At 35.5% G+C, this 15,063-nt stretch overlaps 1 protein-coding gene across 1 annotated transcript; it reads right to left on the bottom strand.

Moving 5' to 3' along the window:
* Positions 1 to 13,211: 13,211 nt before the first annotated feature.
* Positions 13,212 to 14,402, bottom strand: LOC123877561. Its single transcript, XM_045924378.1, has one exon. The coding sequence runs from the start codon at positions 14,394 to 14,396 to the stop codon at positions 13,596 to 13,598; it is 801 nt and encodes a 266-aa protein (XP_045780334.1). The 5' UTR covers positions 14,397 to 14,402; the 3' UTR covers positions 13,212 to 13,595.
* Between the last annotated feature and the right edge of the window lie 661 nt (positions 14,403 to 15,063).

Here is a 15,063-nt window from a genome sequence, read left to right on the forward strand (position 1 = left end):
TTCGATTTATTGCTAAATCAGGAAAAAATTCATGTTGCTATTATAAGTGAAACTTGGCTTAGCTTAGAAAAAAATCTCCACATTAGCGGCTATAATATTTTTAGGTCTGATCGCACTGATGGTTTTGGAGGAGTAGCTATTTTGACACATAGGTCACTAAAAGTTCAGCAACAATATTGTACCATTTCTAATACAAGTATAGAAATACTAGCTATCAAAATTTTTAACTGTGAAGAGGTCGAGAATGTAGTGTCCATATATTGCCCACCGTCGATCAATACAACTCTTCAAGATTGGGATGAAATTTTTTCAAAATTTACACACAAAACAATTATTGCAGGAGATTTTAATGGGCACCATAGTAACTGGTCAAGCAAAACAGATACTAGGGGTAATCAGATATTTGACTCGACATTAGAACATAACTTTGTATCTCTTAACGATGGAAATTATACACGTATTAAGCTTGTGAACGGGTCAACCCAGAGAACATCCCCCGATATATCATTCGTATCGGAGGATATTGCAATCAAATTTAATTGGAAGGTACTTAGCGAAAATCTTGGAAGTGACCACCTAATTGTGAAAATGAAATTAGACATAATAAATCAATCATCTCACATCAAAAAGTATAGAAATTTTAAAAAAGCTGATTGGACAACTTATAAAAATACTATAGAACAAAAACTTGCTGATTTCCATCTTCCTTTAGATAATCAAAATGCTTACGATGATTTTATAAATATTATAAACTTGGCAGCGGAAGTGGCTATTCCTTACAGTGTGATCCCAGAGAACCCATTACGATCTGAAAAATTTAAGCCAAAACCATATTGGACACCACTTATCTCACGGTCAATAGCACAGAGAAGAATGGCCTTAGCGACATTCAGAAGAAACCCAACTCCAGAGAATTTACGTAACCTACAAGAAAAAATCAGGTCTTCTCAACGAGCGATTAGAAATGGTAAATTTAAATCGTGGCAACGTTTTTGTGATAGTATAGATGAAGTATCTACCACTAACGAAATGTGGATGCGTATGAAGTGGTTCAAAGGATATAAAACAATGACGCCCACCATTGACAGTGAGACATCCAATAATTTATTATGCTCCTTGGCTCCAGACTTTGTAGTTCCAGACATGCCAATATTTAAATCTAATAACCCTAAATTAAGGTCACCAATTTCGGCACATGAATTACATAACAGTTTAAAACGCTCAGACACAGCGCCGGGGGTAGATTTAATCTCATATTCTATGATATTCAATTTACCAGACGCAGGGAAAAAGATACTTGTTAGTCTTTACAATCGCTTCTTGACCCAAAGTTTTGTACCAATACAATGGAGAAAAGTTAAAATTGTTCCTGTGCCGAAACCTGGTCGAGATAATAGATCAGCAGCTGGCTTTAGACCTATTGCATTAATATCTTGTGTCTGCAAAATTCTGCATACCATTCTTACTCGTAGATTAGATTGGTTTTTAGAAAAAAATGATCATTTCTCTCAGGAGACTATAGGATTTAGAAGATCTCGGTCAAGTTATGACAATTTAGTTAGATTGATAACTCGCATTCAAATAGGTTTTACGAAGGGAATCCCTACAGCAGGTTGCTTTGTTGATATTGACAATGCTTATAATAATGTTAATGTAACCAGTTTGTTGAATATAGTAGATAACCACGGGGTAGGTTCAATTATATGTAAATACTTGTGGGAATATTTACGAGAAAGGGAATTGAATATTTATTTAAGTAATGACTTAAAAGTTTGCCGTACTACTGCTTTAGGACTAGCACAAGGTGACCCGCTGTCCCCATTATTATTTAACCTAGCTACTAGTAAAATTTGCCTATCCATACAAAATGTATACATCTCTCAATATGCTGACGATTTTGTCATTTATAGTTCTAACAAGAATGTTGACCTAGCGATAAATAATATACAATCAGTGTTAAATTACTTTTCTAAATTTATAGAAGAACTTGGCCTCAACATCTCTCATAAAAAAACAAAACTGTGTATTTTTAGCAAGGGCAAACGAAGATCTGAACTTAATGTAAATTTAGTCAGTCATGATCATGATATTCAACAAGTTGACAGTGTCAAATATCTGGGAATGTGGCTTGACAGGAGTTTAAAATGGGGTAGACATATAAACGAGACAAGAGATAAAACGCTCAAATTCTTAAATATTTTCAAAGTTTTAGCTGGCAGTAAATGGGGGGTTCATCCGAAACACCTTAGGCGGCTGTTTATATCAGTTATACGAAGTAGACTTGATTATGGAAGTTTTTTATACGATAATAGTATTAATAGTCATTTGAGCAAACTAGAAAAAGTACAGAATCAGGCTATGCGAGTCATTGGAGGCTTCATCAAGTCCACACCAATCCATGTCATGCAGAGTGAATTATGTCTTCAGCCTTTACCTATCCGCCGAAAATATTTGGCGGGTAAGTTCTGGCTGAAGTCTAGATCTTTTGAAGATAACATCACTATAGAAGTTTTAAAGTCACTTAATGACATGTGTAATAATGTATATTGGAGAAACAAAAAACTACCGTTGCTAATCATAGTCCATGAAAAGTTAAAACAACATTCTATCAAATCCACTAAAAAACTTCAAATTCATTGTCTCCCTACATGGATTGGTAGTTTCGATTTGTCAAAGACTATCACTACGACTATAGAGGGATTAAATAGGCCCAAAAGAAAATTTAATAGATTGAACATGATCAATTATTGTGAAAAACTTCTTTACGATAGATATAATTCATTTTATAAATTGTATACTGATGGCTCTAAAGATGTGGCAGGTTCAGGAGCGGCGATCTTTGACCCACAGGCAGAAATCAGCATGAAATTCAAAATTGAATCGAATATCAATATTATGCACACTGAGCTGATTGCAATATCTGAATGCCTGTCTTATATATTGTCACTTGAGGGTGATAAGTTTGTGATTTTATCAGACTCAAAGAGCGCCCTTCTACATTTGGCTCGGCTAACCTCGAATATTCGAGGATACCCGATAGCCTATGACATCTTAGACTCCATATGCAAAATTAACAACAATAATAAAACTGTCATAATTCAATGGTTACCCTCCCACGTAGGAATCATGGGCAACGAGGAAGCAGACACGGCAGCCAAACGCGCCATCAGCGATGGTATACCCTATGACTGTATACCACTACCAAATGAAATTTTGATAAAATTTAAACAGGAATGTGTAGTAGAATGGCAAGAATATTTTGACGAAAGGTCTCGGGTTAAAGGCATATGGTATAAAACAATAGTGTGTCAGCTCCCTCGATGTCCATGGTTCGCAGAGTCCAAGTTTAAAAGGGCAGAGATTATAACTCTGTTAAGACTTCGGTCCGGGCACATCCCATCAAATAAATTCAAATTTATGGTGAAAAGGTCGTCCACACAAAATTGTATTGAATGTGGAAACACACAAGTGGACGACGTTTTTCACCTTTTGATGGAGTGTGCACGGAACGGGTCGAAGCGGCCGCGCGTCCTTAAAAACAACTACAGCGTGGGTATGTGCAATACCATATTAGCTGCCCCGCTGGCCAAGGACGTGCGGTCGCTTCTTAAAATGTGTTAATATTGTTGTAATATATATATGATTTGTGTTTTTTTTTTTTTTGATTGTTATGTTTTATGTACGCACTATAATTGTTAATTGTAGAACCTACGGGGGTGACATAGTCTTCTTAGACTAAAACCCCACAAAAAAAAAAAAAAAAAAAAAAAAAAAAAAAAAAAATAGAAAGTAAAGCACATAGGAAGGATATTTACACCTGACGACACGATAAAAATAAATATAAAGAAATAAGTTAATTCAATAGAAATCAAATAAAAATTATTTTCAAAATTCTGACTCCAAGTAGCATTTGAAAAGTAATTTTAGATAATAATGATAACTCAATAAATTATATATACGAAAACTTTCCTGATTCCGTTCGTGAAAATATAATCAAAATCGGTTCATTGTTTTTTGAGAAAACATCTCTTTGTCTAGCTGGTTTGGTTCCGGATCAGGTCCCGAGTTCGAGTCCCAGGTACGTCTGAAAAGTTATTGAGTTTTTCTATCGAATAAGAAATGATAAAAATTTACCATAATGTCAACTGTGCTTACAGAGAGTTCCTAATGCGACAGTGTACTCTAAGCTATTTTATATGAAACTAGAGGATTCCCATGACTTAGTCCGCGTGGATTTAGGTTTTTAAAGATCCCGTGGGATCTGTTTGATTTTCCGGGATAAAAAGTTGCCTATGTCAATTACAGAGACGCAAGCTACCTCGGTACCAAATCTTGATAAAATATCCGTCCCCGGGATATAAGCTAACCCTGTACCTTTCGTCAGAATCAGTCAACCTGTTGGGCCGTGAAAAGGTAGCAGACAGACAGACACACTTTCGCATTTATAATATTAGTATGGCTAGTCGTCGCGTGACAGCAAAGTTGCTTTCATTTGCAAGTAAAAGATCCACTTTGCCATTTGGAACAATGGTAAATTGTTTGTAAGGCAATAGGTTTCTCACATGCATTTGTCTTGTATGTGCTTTGTATGAGAAAATGGCTTTTTGCATGCTTATTTATTTCTTTACACATTTTTTATCGTCTTTTAAATTATGTAGTTAAATCATCTAATTATAATCAACTAGCCGATGCCCGCGACTTCGCCCGCGTGGATTTAGGTTTTTTGAAATCCCGTGGGAACTCTTTGATTTTCCGGGATAAAAAGTAGCCTATGTGCTAATCCAGGATAATATCTATCTCCATTCCAAATTTCAGCCAAATCCGTCCAGTAGTTTTTGCGTGAAGGAGTAACAAACATACACACACACACACACACACACACACACACACACACACATACAAACTTTCGCCTTTATAATATTAGTGTGATGTGATTATCAAATTGCGAAGGTTAAGTTGTTTTAAGAACTATGGATCACAAGTTTGAATCTTGCGTAATCAAAATTGATCCTATAAAAAATAACCCTTAATTATTTTTCGTCATAAGAGCCGTGGTAGCTTTTGGGAGTTCGGGGGTTCCGGGCACGCCCTCTAACTTATCACACTATCACACTATCACACTAATATTATAAAGGAGAAAGTTTGTATGTGTGTGTGTGTGTGTGTGTGTGTGTGTGTGTGCGTGTGTGTGTGTGTGTGTGTGTGTATATGTTTGTTACTCCTTCACGTAAAAACTACTGGACGGATTGGGCTGAAATTTTGAATGGAGATAGATTATACCCTGGATTAGCACATAGGCTACTTTTTATCCCGGAAAATCAAAGATTTCCCACGGGAATTTTAAAAAACCTACATCCACGCGAACGAAGGCGCGGGCATCAGCTAGTCAGAGTTAAATGTGCGTTTGCGGAAATCTGCAAGCCTGAGAGTTCTTTATACTTAAATAAAAAGTAGCTTGAATAAAGCGAGGTCTTTACTTAGTTAAACAGTTACTTCAACATGTTTATTCTTGTAAAAGCCACGCAGGTGGGTAAGATACATAGAAACGCTTTCAATTTTTCAATGAGTCGAGTCCAAACGCAAATACTTACAAGACAGCAACGTGAAAAAATTAACAATTTCTTTAATAAGAAAGAATGCCCAGCAATTTGATATATTAAATAATTAAAAAATGTTATGTTTTAAAATAGAATATTTTTTTTTAACAAAAGCTTTTTAATATTCCTTAGAATAACGCCATCTATTGACGACTTGCAGAACTTCTATGACGGCCATGTTTGTTTACACTCGCGCGAGCTTATGAATGAATGCGCAATTTACAACTTTACTACGAAGTTCAAGGTTTTTCCTCTGACTCATAAAATGAACCACGTTTTACAACCGTTCAATGAACCTGTTTGAAAATCAATGAATTTGTTTTTATTACGCCTATGAATTACATTTTTATGCCGATTTAATTACTTATTTATTTAATTGATCTTTAATAAGCTATAAGAATTATAGAAGAACTGTGTATGTGCTTTATGAAACGAGTGTTTTTACTATTACTTTTAAATGCTGTCTGAAGTTTGTACCTAGGTATTTGAGCTTGATGAATATAAGAAATACCTGCATGAAAGATACTTAGTAAGATAACTTGATTCGCTTACTAATCGAAGGAAACACAAAAGAAATAATTTAGCAACACATCACACAAAAAGTCTTACGCATTCGGTAATGATCAGTATTGAATGAGGAAACTGAATGGGTTAAAAAATAGAGTTAATGTTTCTGACCTGCTTGCAAAACTAAATAAAAGAGTAAATACGTCAATATCAAGTTTATTTTTCTCGTTTTTCATTACGCTTCTCGGCCAAGGTTACTAGCAGATGTAGATAGATTTGCCACCGCGTTATTTAACTTCCGGTTGCGCTTGCGCGTGTTTGACATAGTTTTCATGATTGCTAGTAGATGGCGCAACTTAGTTTTATTTTATCCAAGCGGTTACTGACCTTTTATATTTTTTATCGGCTTTGTCAATAGGTTCCATGCTTATTCTACAACTTTTGGGCATAAATAAAGTCGGGAAATTGCGGGAAATGATGGGATGCGGGATGATGCCCGCAGCTTCGCCCGATTTGTCAGCTTCGATTGGTCAGATCAGGAGAATCCTGCAGCATCAGGATTGAGGAATTGGGATCCAAATTTTTTATGGAACAATGTCGCAAAGTCCCCATAACGATTTAAAAAAAAATTAGGCAAATCAGTTCAGAAATCTCGGAGATATCAGTGTTCTTCGGTAGAAAAACACAACTCCATTTTTCAAAGTCGGTTAAAAAGTAAAAAAAAAATTGTCTGCGAAAGTCCCGTCAAAATAGATTTAGCCATTCCGAAGATTAGCCCGTTCAAACAGACAGACAGACAGACACAAAAAATTTAAAAACGTGTGATTCAGTTATGGATACCGACGCGACCGTTCAAATAAACAAGGTAGTTATTTATGAAGATTAGCCCGTTCAAACAGACACGTCTCTTCAATTTTATTTATTAGTAGGTATATCCATATAGATTAGTATAGATAATCAGATTAGGCTTGAGCCTGTAAAATATTATACTAGTCTATTCCCCATGTCTTACGCGCTTTTTCTTTACATAAACAATATGCTTTTACTGATGTTATCTTATTTTAATCATTCTACGAGTATCTTCATGCCTCGGATCATAATTTGAGTAGAATCTCTCATTAATTACTAGACCTATGTCAAAGCATTCAAAACTCTATTGTCTATATAATAAGGAGTGATGTGATTTATTTCGCTTCAATAGCCCTCTATTTTCTCTTCGTCCTACAATCAAAATCTTGTTACACCTCACTTCTAGAAGTTGTTTAGAAAAAACTTATCTACTCTTTTATGACTCAACGTATCTACGTGGACTACGCCAAACACCTTTTTGACTTTTTCTTTAGCTTGAATTTTTAAAATACTATATATCTTAGCAAATGCTTTAGGTCATAATATTATGTAGCTATCTGCTTGCCAAACAGCCCGATCCGTCCAGTAGTTTGAGCTGTCGTTGATAGGTCAGTCAGTCAGTCACCCTTTTCTTTTATATATTAATTTAGACGAAGAAGTGTTAAAATATTTTCAGTATATTGGCCTCATTTTGATATGCTATAATTTTTGAAAATGTCTAAGTTAGGCAATTATTTGAAGTTTTTCGAAGATATTATTACCTGTAGGATCTAATCTTCAAAGATTATAAAACCATACTCTTAGCCTAACCCTTCATTGAAAGATTAGGCTAAGAGGATTATTCCTAATTTCCTTTCTTAGGTCAACCATCCAGGTTCAGAACTTTTCATCCATATTATTGTAGTTTTCTTCCACGATATAAACTGTCTTTATTTTATTGATAAGAAAACAGAAAAATTGATTCCTTATTCAATCGGTAGTAACTTGTGTGCCCTGTGAATCCTTGAAAATTTCCACTTTTCCACTACACATAGAAAATTTTTCTACATTGAAGTAATGAGGTAGATCCTTTTATATATTCCTTACTAGAGGATGCCCGCGACTTCGTCCGCGCGGATTTAGGTTTTTAAAGATCCCGTGGGAACTGTTTGATTTTCCGGGATGAAAAGTAGCCTATGTCCGTCCCCGGGGTATAAGCTAACCCTGTACCAAATATCATCAGAATCGGTTAAACTGTTGGGCCGTGAAAAGGTAGCAGACAGACAGACAGACAGACACACTTTCGCATTTATAATATTAAGTATGGATTATAGATCCTTTCTGTATAATCTCCCTTAATCCCTTATTCTCTGTAGCCGCATTATCAATTCTGTTTCCATCAGACACAGAAATTTAACTTTATGAGATATCGAACCAGCCACTATATTATATTTTACTGTATAACATATTTATACTTATTATGTATTAATTTTGTTTTTCAAACAAGTAGAGTCAATCAGGTTAATAATATACCACAGTTGTATACATATAGAAACAAATAAGGCTATGTAGAATGAACTACAGGTAGGTAGGTATTATAATCTAGACGCGGTCATCATAGTAGAACGTATGAGCAGGTATGTACCTAGGTAATAGAAGCATTTTTTGTAATTCAGTATTTATCATGTAGGTAATAAAGTTCATTTTTGTTTACTTAGAATTATAGACACATCCACTTTTCCCAGACAGCTTTTACCGGATTACTTTTCATCATTAATCTCGTGAGTTTTCCTTTGTAGAGAAAGAAATAGTAGTATCTGTTACAATAATTGTAACTAGGTATTGATGACTTTTTAACCCCTAAAAAGAGGGGTGTCATAAGTATGATGTGTGTATCTGTCTGTGGCATCGTAGCTCCTAAACTAATGAACCGATTTCAATTATTTAGTTTTTATTGTTTGAAAGGTGGGTTGATCGAGAGTGTACTTAGCTATAATCCAAGAAAATCGGTTCGGTCGTTCTAGTTACTGTAACCTTCACTTGTCGCGGGTGTTATAAATTTTTTAATTTACACTTGTGTTCACACCTCTTTGATGCGGCTTTGCACTTAGCCGGATTCGATTTCTGGTCAGATCAGTGTTTAGGATAAAATAACAAGAAAGTTTGGTGCCAAGAATACAGGCTGTATTTTCGCGCTGGACAGCCAGGCTGATCCTTTGCGCAAATTTTTTTTGTACAAAAATTTGTGTAGGCTTTTCAGCTATATCTATTTGTACCTTTATAATTACATACCTACCTAGTTTAAAAGTTCTTAATCTAGAATTTTGTAAAAGTACTTACCTAGACCTACTCACTTGTCTAACTTATCTACCGCACTTGGCCAGCGTGGTGGACTTGTGGCCAAAGCCCTTCTCATTCTGAGAGGAAACCGTACTCAGTAGTAGGCCGGTGCAGGTTGAAATGATTGATATTGCTGACTCATCTCAATTTGAATTGACCCAACCAAGAATCGACCTTTTGACTTAGGAGAGAGTTTAACCATTTTGATAAATGAGTTATTCCGTAATAAGTACCCACAATAAGTACCTGAATTCTAGATGCTATCTAGGAATTAAAATCCTTTCTTTTATAGTTACCATGTTAGTCGTTGTAACAACCCAAGTAGCACAGAGAGCTGTATAAATACTCACTTTTAGACCTATTTGAAACTCTATGCGTATTAAGACTCTTTTAAAAGTACACTAGTGATCCTACAGCTGTAAAATAGCTGTCAGTGATATTTAAACAGCTTAGGCTGATTAAGAGCTGCATTAAGACTGATTAAGACCAACAAAACTACCATTAATAAGCTAAGAGTGCTATTAAGGTATATTTTCAATGACCTTATTCAGCTTTTAACATTTTCTAATGCCTTAACCGTAGTAAGGGCTGTTTAGTGGATAAAATTACGCCAAATGCTGTGTAAGAAGGTATTTGGTGAACTGCTATTACACAGACTTATTAAAGGGGCACGAGTGAACTATTATAAAGTTAATAGCTGTATAATGGATGATTTGTGGCCTACATTATTGCTTATTGCTGAATGTGTCTATCGCTAATCAGCCTTTATACTGCAATTAATAGTGTCTGCATAGCGACTTTTTAGACATTCACTAGATGCCTCGCAGCTGCTTAGAGACTCACTAGTGTATCGAATTAGCGGCTTCTACTTTATAGTGGTTCACATAAGTATCTTTAATCAGACTTTAGCTGAATATGTGCGTGGAATCAGTCAAAGGGTAACTTAAATGTTAATGGTCATTAATATTATAAACGACCTATATTTTATTGCTTTTATAATGAATTCGAGTAATTCGTGGAAAATGAAAGCTAGAACAGGGGGCATTAGAAGAAAATTATCGAAAGAGTACCAAAGAATTATGAAGACGGCAGAAATAAAACCTTCAAGTCGGGAAGTAACGCAAAGCGTGATTAGTTTAAAACAGGATGGTTCCGTACAAAATATTAATCGCAATAGCTCAGGAGATATTGCACATTCAACAAATTATGTGTGTCCAAGTCCTTCTTCCAATTGCCTCGGTGATAATAAAAATTGTTCTATTCTAAACTTCGGCAATTACAACTCAGAAAATATATCTAGCACGAAAAAGCATGACTCATTGTCACGTTCCATCTGAACCGAGCGTGCAAGCGAGAGCACGGATTACACATCTTTCTTTCTTCTACTCCATCGGCCGATGCGTCCTTGTAGGTTATCACGTAAAATTATCGTCTGTAAATCGACTTTACAGACGATATTTATTTATTTCATCTGTGAACTTGATACATTCCGCAAGCCATTCCACCAGTGAAATCAAATATCTGTCGACTGTGTCTTGTTTTTCTTTTTGGTAACTATAATTATAAACCTACTTTTGAGTTAAGAGTTTTACTTCAGAAATCCAATACGATATTTTCGATACGATATTTACCATATCGATACAAAGGCATATGATATATATCGTGTATCGTACAGTTGCGATACATTACGATACGATATATCGATAAAAAGTGACACATCGGGCATCGCTAGCAGTGAACACTAATAAAACAAGCGTATCTAGCGCGCAAATAATAGAAAGAGATGGCTGTATTTAGGCACAATAGGCTAGGTGACAACCAAGTTTTCTAAAAGTTTTCTTCTTAGAGTATGTAAAAACAAGGAAATTATAATAAGTTGAGGGTGAAATATTTTACAATAAAAAATATCTAAGTATATATTATTAATATCTTTCTACCCAATTTGGTAGGTAGTTAAATAATATCGCTTTGACAACTTTGAACTACAAGTACATAGTACTATTATATATTCTGTGCTACAAGTTATCCATGCGGTGGTTTTAGATATAATAATACGGATCCCTAAAGAGTCTGTTTATCAACTGTTTAATTGTTCACATTATGGCTAATGGTAGAGCTTGTGAACCAATAAAAGTAAAGAAAACAGCTTATAGCTGCATACAGTTCACATGTGTAAATTTATTCAGTTTTTTGCTGAATTACAGTACACTAGTGAACTATTAGACAGCCTTTTGCAGAATACAAGAGTTTTAACTATTCACGTCGCTGTTTAACATGAATCCACCATTTTATTGTATAACCTATAAATATACTGATTAATTTTTCAACTCTTATGATGTTTTGTGTATGAATTAGGAATTTTTTGCATTAGTTTTTGCTTCCTGATATCACAATAATAACTTTTTATCATAAAATTCTTTTCAAGGCTCTAAAAATTGTTTATCCAAGTTTTCATCACGGCATATTTATATCACAAAATTAATTAAAAACCGAATATTTTCGTGGCGCACTAAAATTTTCTTAGACAATAACTATGTATAATGTCAGTAAAATTACATTCCCAATCATTTTTCTTATATTAATATGTAAACAATGTACTGACCAGGGAATATTAAATATCATCCACGTATTCCACGAACCATAAGTCCACGAACACGAAACATTATGTTCAATTGGCTAGCTATGATTAATTTGATATGTAATTTGTTACTTCAACAGGCCGCAAGCAGCTTTTACCGGTTTAAAACATGTAGTAGAGCGTACATTATTACGTATTTTCTGAATAAAGAGTAACTTGTGATCTTTTAGTCAGTCGATATTCAGCGCATAGTACTATCGTTACCGTTTGTAACACTGTTAATTTGCTGCTACACAGCTCTTAAGCAGCTATTTGAACTTAAGGCTGAATAATTTGTGCCCATTTAAGAGCTATAAGAGCTGTATAGGGCCCTATACAGCCCTTATGCAGCTTTTTTATTCAGCTTTAAGCGTGGTGGGAATCCGTTTTTCGGCTGATAAGCAGCCTCGTGTGCTACTTGGGAAGTGGGTACCTATTCTTATAATGCGTAAAAAATAACTTCTCACGCTTCATTTTAACTTTATGTGTCGAATATCATGTCAAAACTACTATTTTAGTCCTTATTTTAAAGGTGAATCGTACTTTTCATATGACAGTTGACCCATAGACCATAGAGTTAAAATGGCGCGTGAGAAATCATTTTTTACGGATTATAACCCATTCTACGTTTTCTTTCCAAAGAGGCACAAGTCACAACTTTCAGGTTCATTTTGATTGTGTTGGTATATCAAGCTACATTCAAGCAAAACCTGTCGCTGATATAAAAGTTATTAAGTAATGTTACATTAACTTGCATAACATTTTTATGTAAATTCAAACATTTGAAGTTTGAACTGAGGACAGGTTAGGAGTTATAAAATTTAAAAGACTTGACAATCAAATCGTCTATTATTTCGTAATATTTCGTATATCTACCTAAATGGCAAAGTTTGGATGATTAATTACTATTCAAGGATAGAATATCAATTAATTAGCAGACATTAAAAGTGAAGAGAGCTTATACTCTGAGTTAACACAAAGGCTTCTTTTTATCCCAAAAATCAAAGATCTCCCGCGGGATTTAAAAAAACCTATACCTATCCAAGCAGACTTAGTCGAGGGCATCATTTAGTAAAATTAAATAGATGATTTTATTATTAGGGCAATAAAACGAAAGGAATCAAATAATGTTAAAATGTATTCATTTAATTAACGATCAATTTGTAAATAAAACACTTCTGTAATTATATTATTTAATATCAATATAATCTCTTTGTTTCATTTCATATCATATCAATATAAAGCAAGAATGTCCACTTACAAATAAAAATAAATTATTATACTTACAATAAAATACTGAAATCGAGAATAAAATACATAAATAAAAACAAGAGAACCCGTGGAGATGACTTAGAAACAAGTAAACAAACAACAAATAAAAACAGACGAAATATAGTCTTAAACAATACTTAAATAAAATTAATTAAAGCCAGGTACGCATGGGAAACCACAATAAATATTTCACTATCAACTATCTTAACTTTATACATAATCTTTGTGATATCAAAAGAAATAATATATACTATAAAAAATCATAGTTACAAAAACACCTATAAGGTATACTAGAGTCCTAAATTCATTCAGTCAAATAAATACAACCGCACAACACATTTATACACGAGACGAAACGAGTCGAATAAGTAATTGAACGTAGTGAAATCGTCTTGCAAAGGGGTCGTCTAACTAGGCCACGGAAACTTGGAAAGCTATGGCTTTTGCGCTGAGTACGCTAAGCTTTGCACGTCGACTGATCTTCCCCATCCACCACTTCCGCTACTGTGCCCGCCTCCGCTACTGTAGCCTCCCGAATCGCCACCATAACCGCTCGCTCCAGCATAGTCATGGCTCGACGTGTGACTCGACGAATGGTGAGGATGCGCGACCACTTCATATGTGACGTGCTTTTGCTGCGACAACAATTTCTTCAATCCAATTATCGCGGACAACACTAACGCCAATTTACCAATCAGCAACGCTTTCCCAGCGATCAAAGCTATCGCTCCAAGCGCAAGCGGTATCAAAGCTAGCTTCTTCAACATCAACGCTGCTATCAACGGTCCTATAATCTTTGCAGCCTTCTTCTTCTTCCCTCTACCTTCCTCTGACTGGTCATTATCCTCTGTGAACCATGATACCGTATCTTCTAAAGCACGTCCCACACTGGTGACAGAATCGATAACATCCGAGCCTTTAACTTCCACTCTTAATGAATGAGTTTCGAAGTAATTCTTCACTTTGTCGACAGGATCTAAAGCTCTCGGGGCACCGGTTTCTGCAGGCACATCACTAGCTCGCACAACTGTCACACCATCTGTTAAAGAAAACGTGTCCCTTTGACCCATCATTTTGTCGACGAAGGAGAAGAACTTGTACTTGAGACATGTCGTTGAATCCTTTTTGAGACAATCGCTGAAGCCTTCGATTTCGTTTTCTGAATGGCTCGTGTCTTGAGCTGGGAGGGCGTGACACGCTGCCGCGAGTGCTAAGATGGCGAACGTCCTCCACATGATGGCGCTAGAAACAGACTGTGCGCCGGGGCCGAGAGGCTGAGCTTAAATAGGTTCTCTCCGCACCCCTCGATAGATGTGCCCGGTATAAACCTTTCCGAAATAAGTTGGACTTTCTCAGTGGTCTAGGAGTAAAAGTGAAGTCCAGGTTTCGTAATGTTGCATCGGCGAAAGCCATGTGCGCGGTCATTGTAAAGGTCGTGAACTTGAAATCGTATTGTGTGGTACATTTTATTATACAGCATAAGTGGTAACTACCTCATAAATGTTGAAAGTAGGTGCGATAGTAAAAACCAGGGCATATAGTAAACGATGGATTTTTACGAAAACCATGTCTTGTCCTAAAATGAAGGAAACCATCGTGATGTATGCATGGTGCACTAGGATTTGAAACGCCCTTCTAGCATCAGTCTTCCCCTCAAATTATAATACCTTCAAGTCAAGAGTAAATAGGTATCTTCCAGGCAAGCGCGCTCCATCTTGGGCTGCATCATCACTTGCCACCAGGTCTAATTGCAGCCAAGCGCTAATCTATAAATTAAACAAGTGTAAATTAAAAATTTATAACATCCCCGACAAGTGAAGATTACAGTAACTAAAAAAAAGGGCTGATAACTTTCAAACGGCTGAACCGATTTTCTTGGATTATAGCTAAGAACACTCTCGA

The sequence above is a fragment of the Maniola jurtina genome, chromosome 24, assembly GCF_905333055.1.
Source record: "Maniola jurtina chromosome 24, ilManJurt1.1, whole genome shotgun sequence".
NCBI lineage: Eukaryota > Metazoa > Arthropoda > Insecta > Lepidoptera > Nymphalidae > Maniola > Maniola jurtina.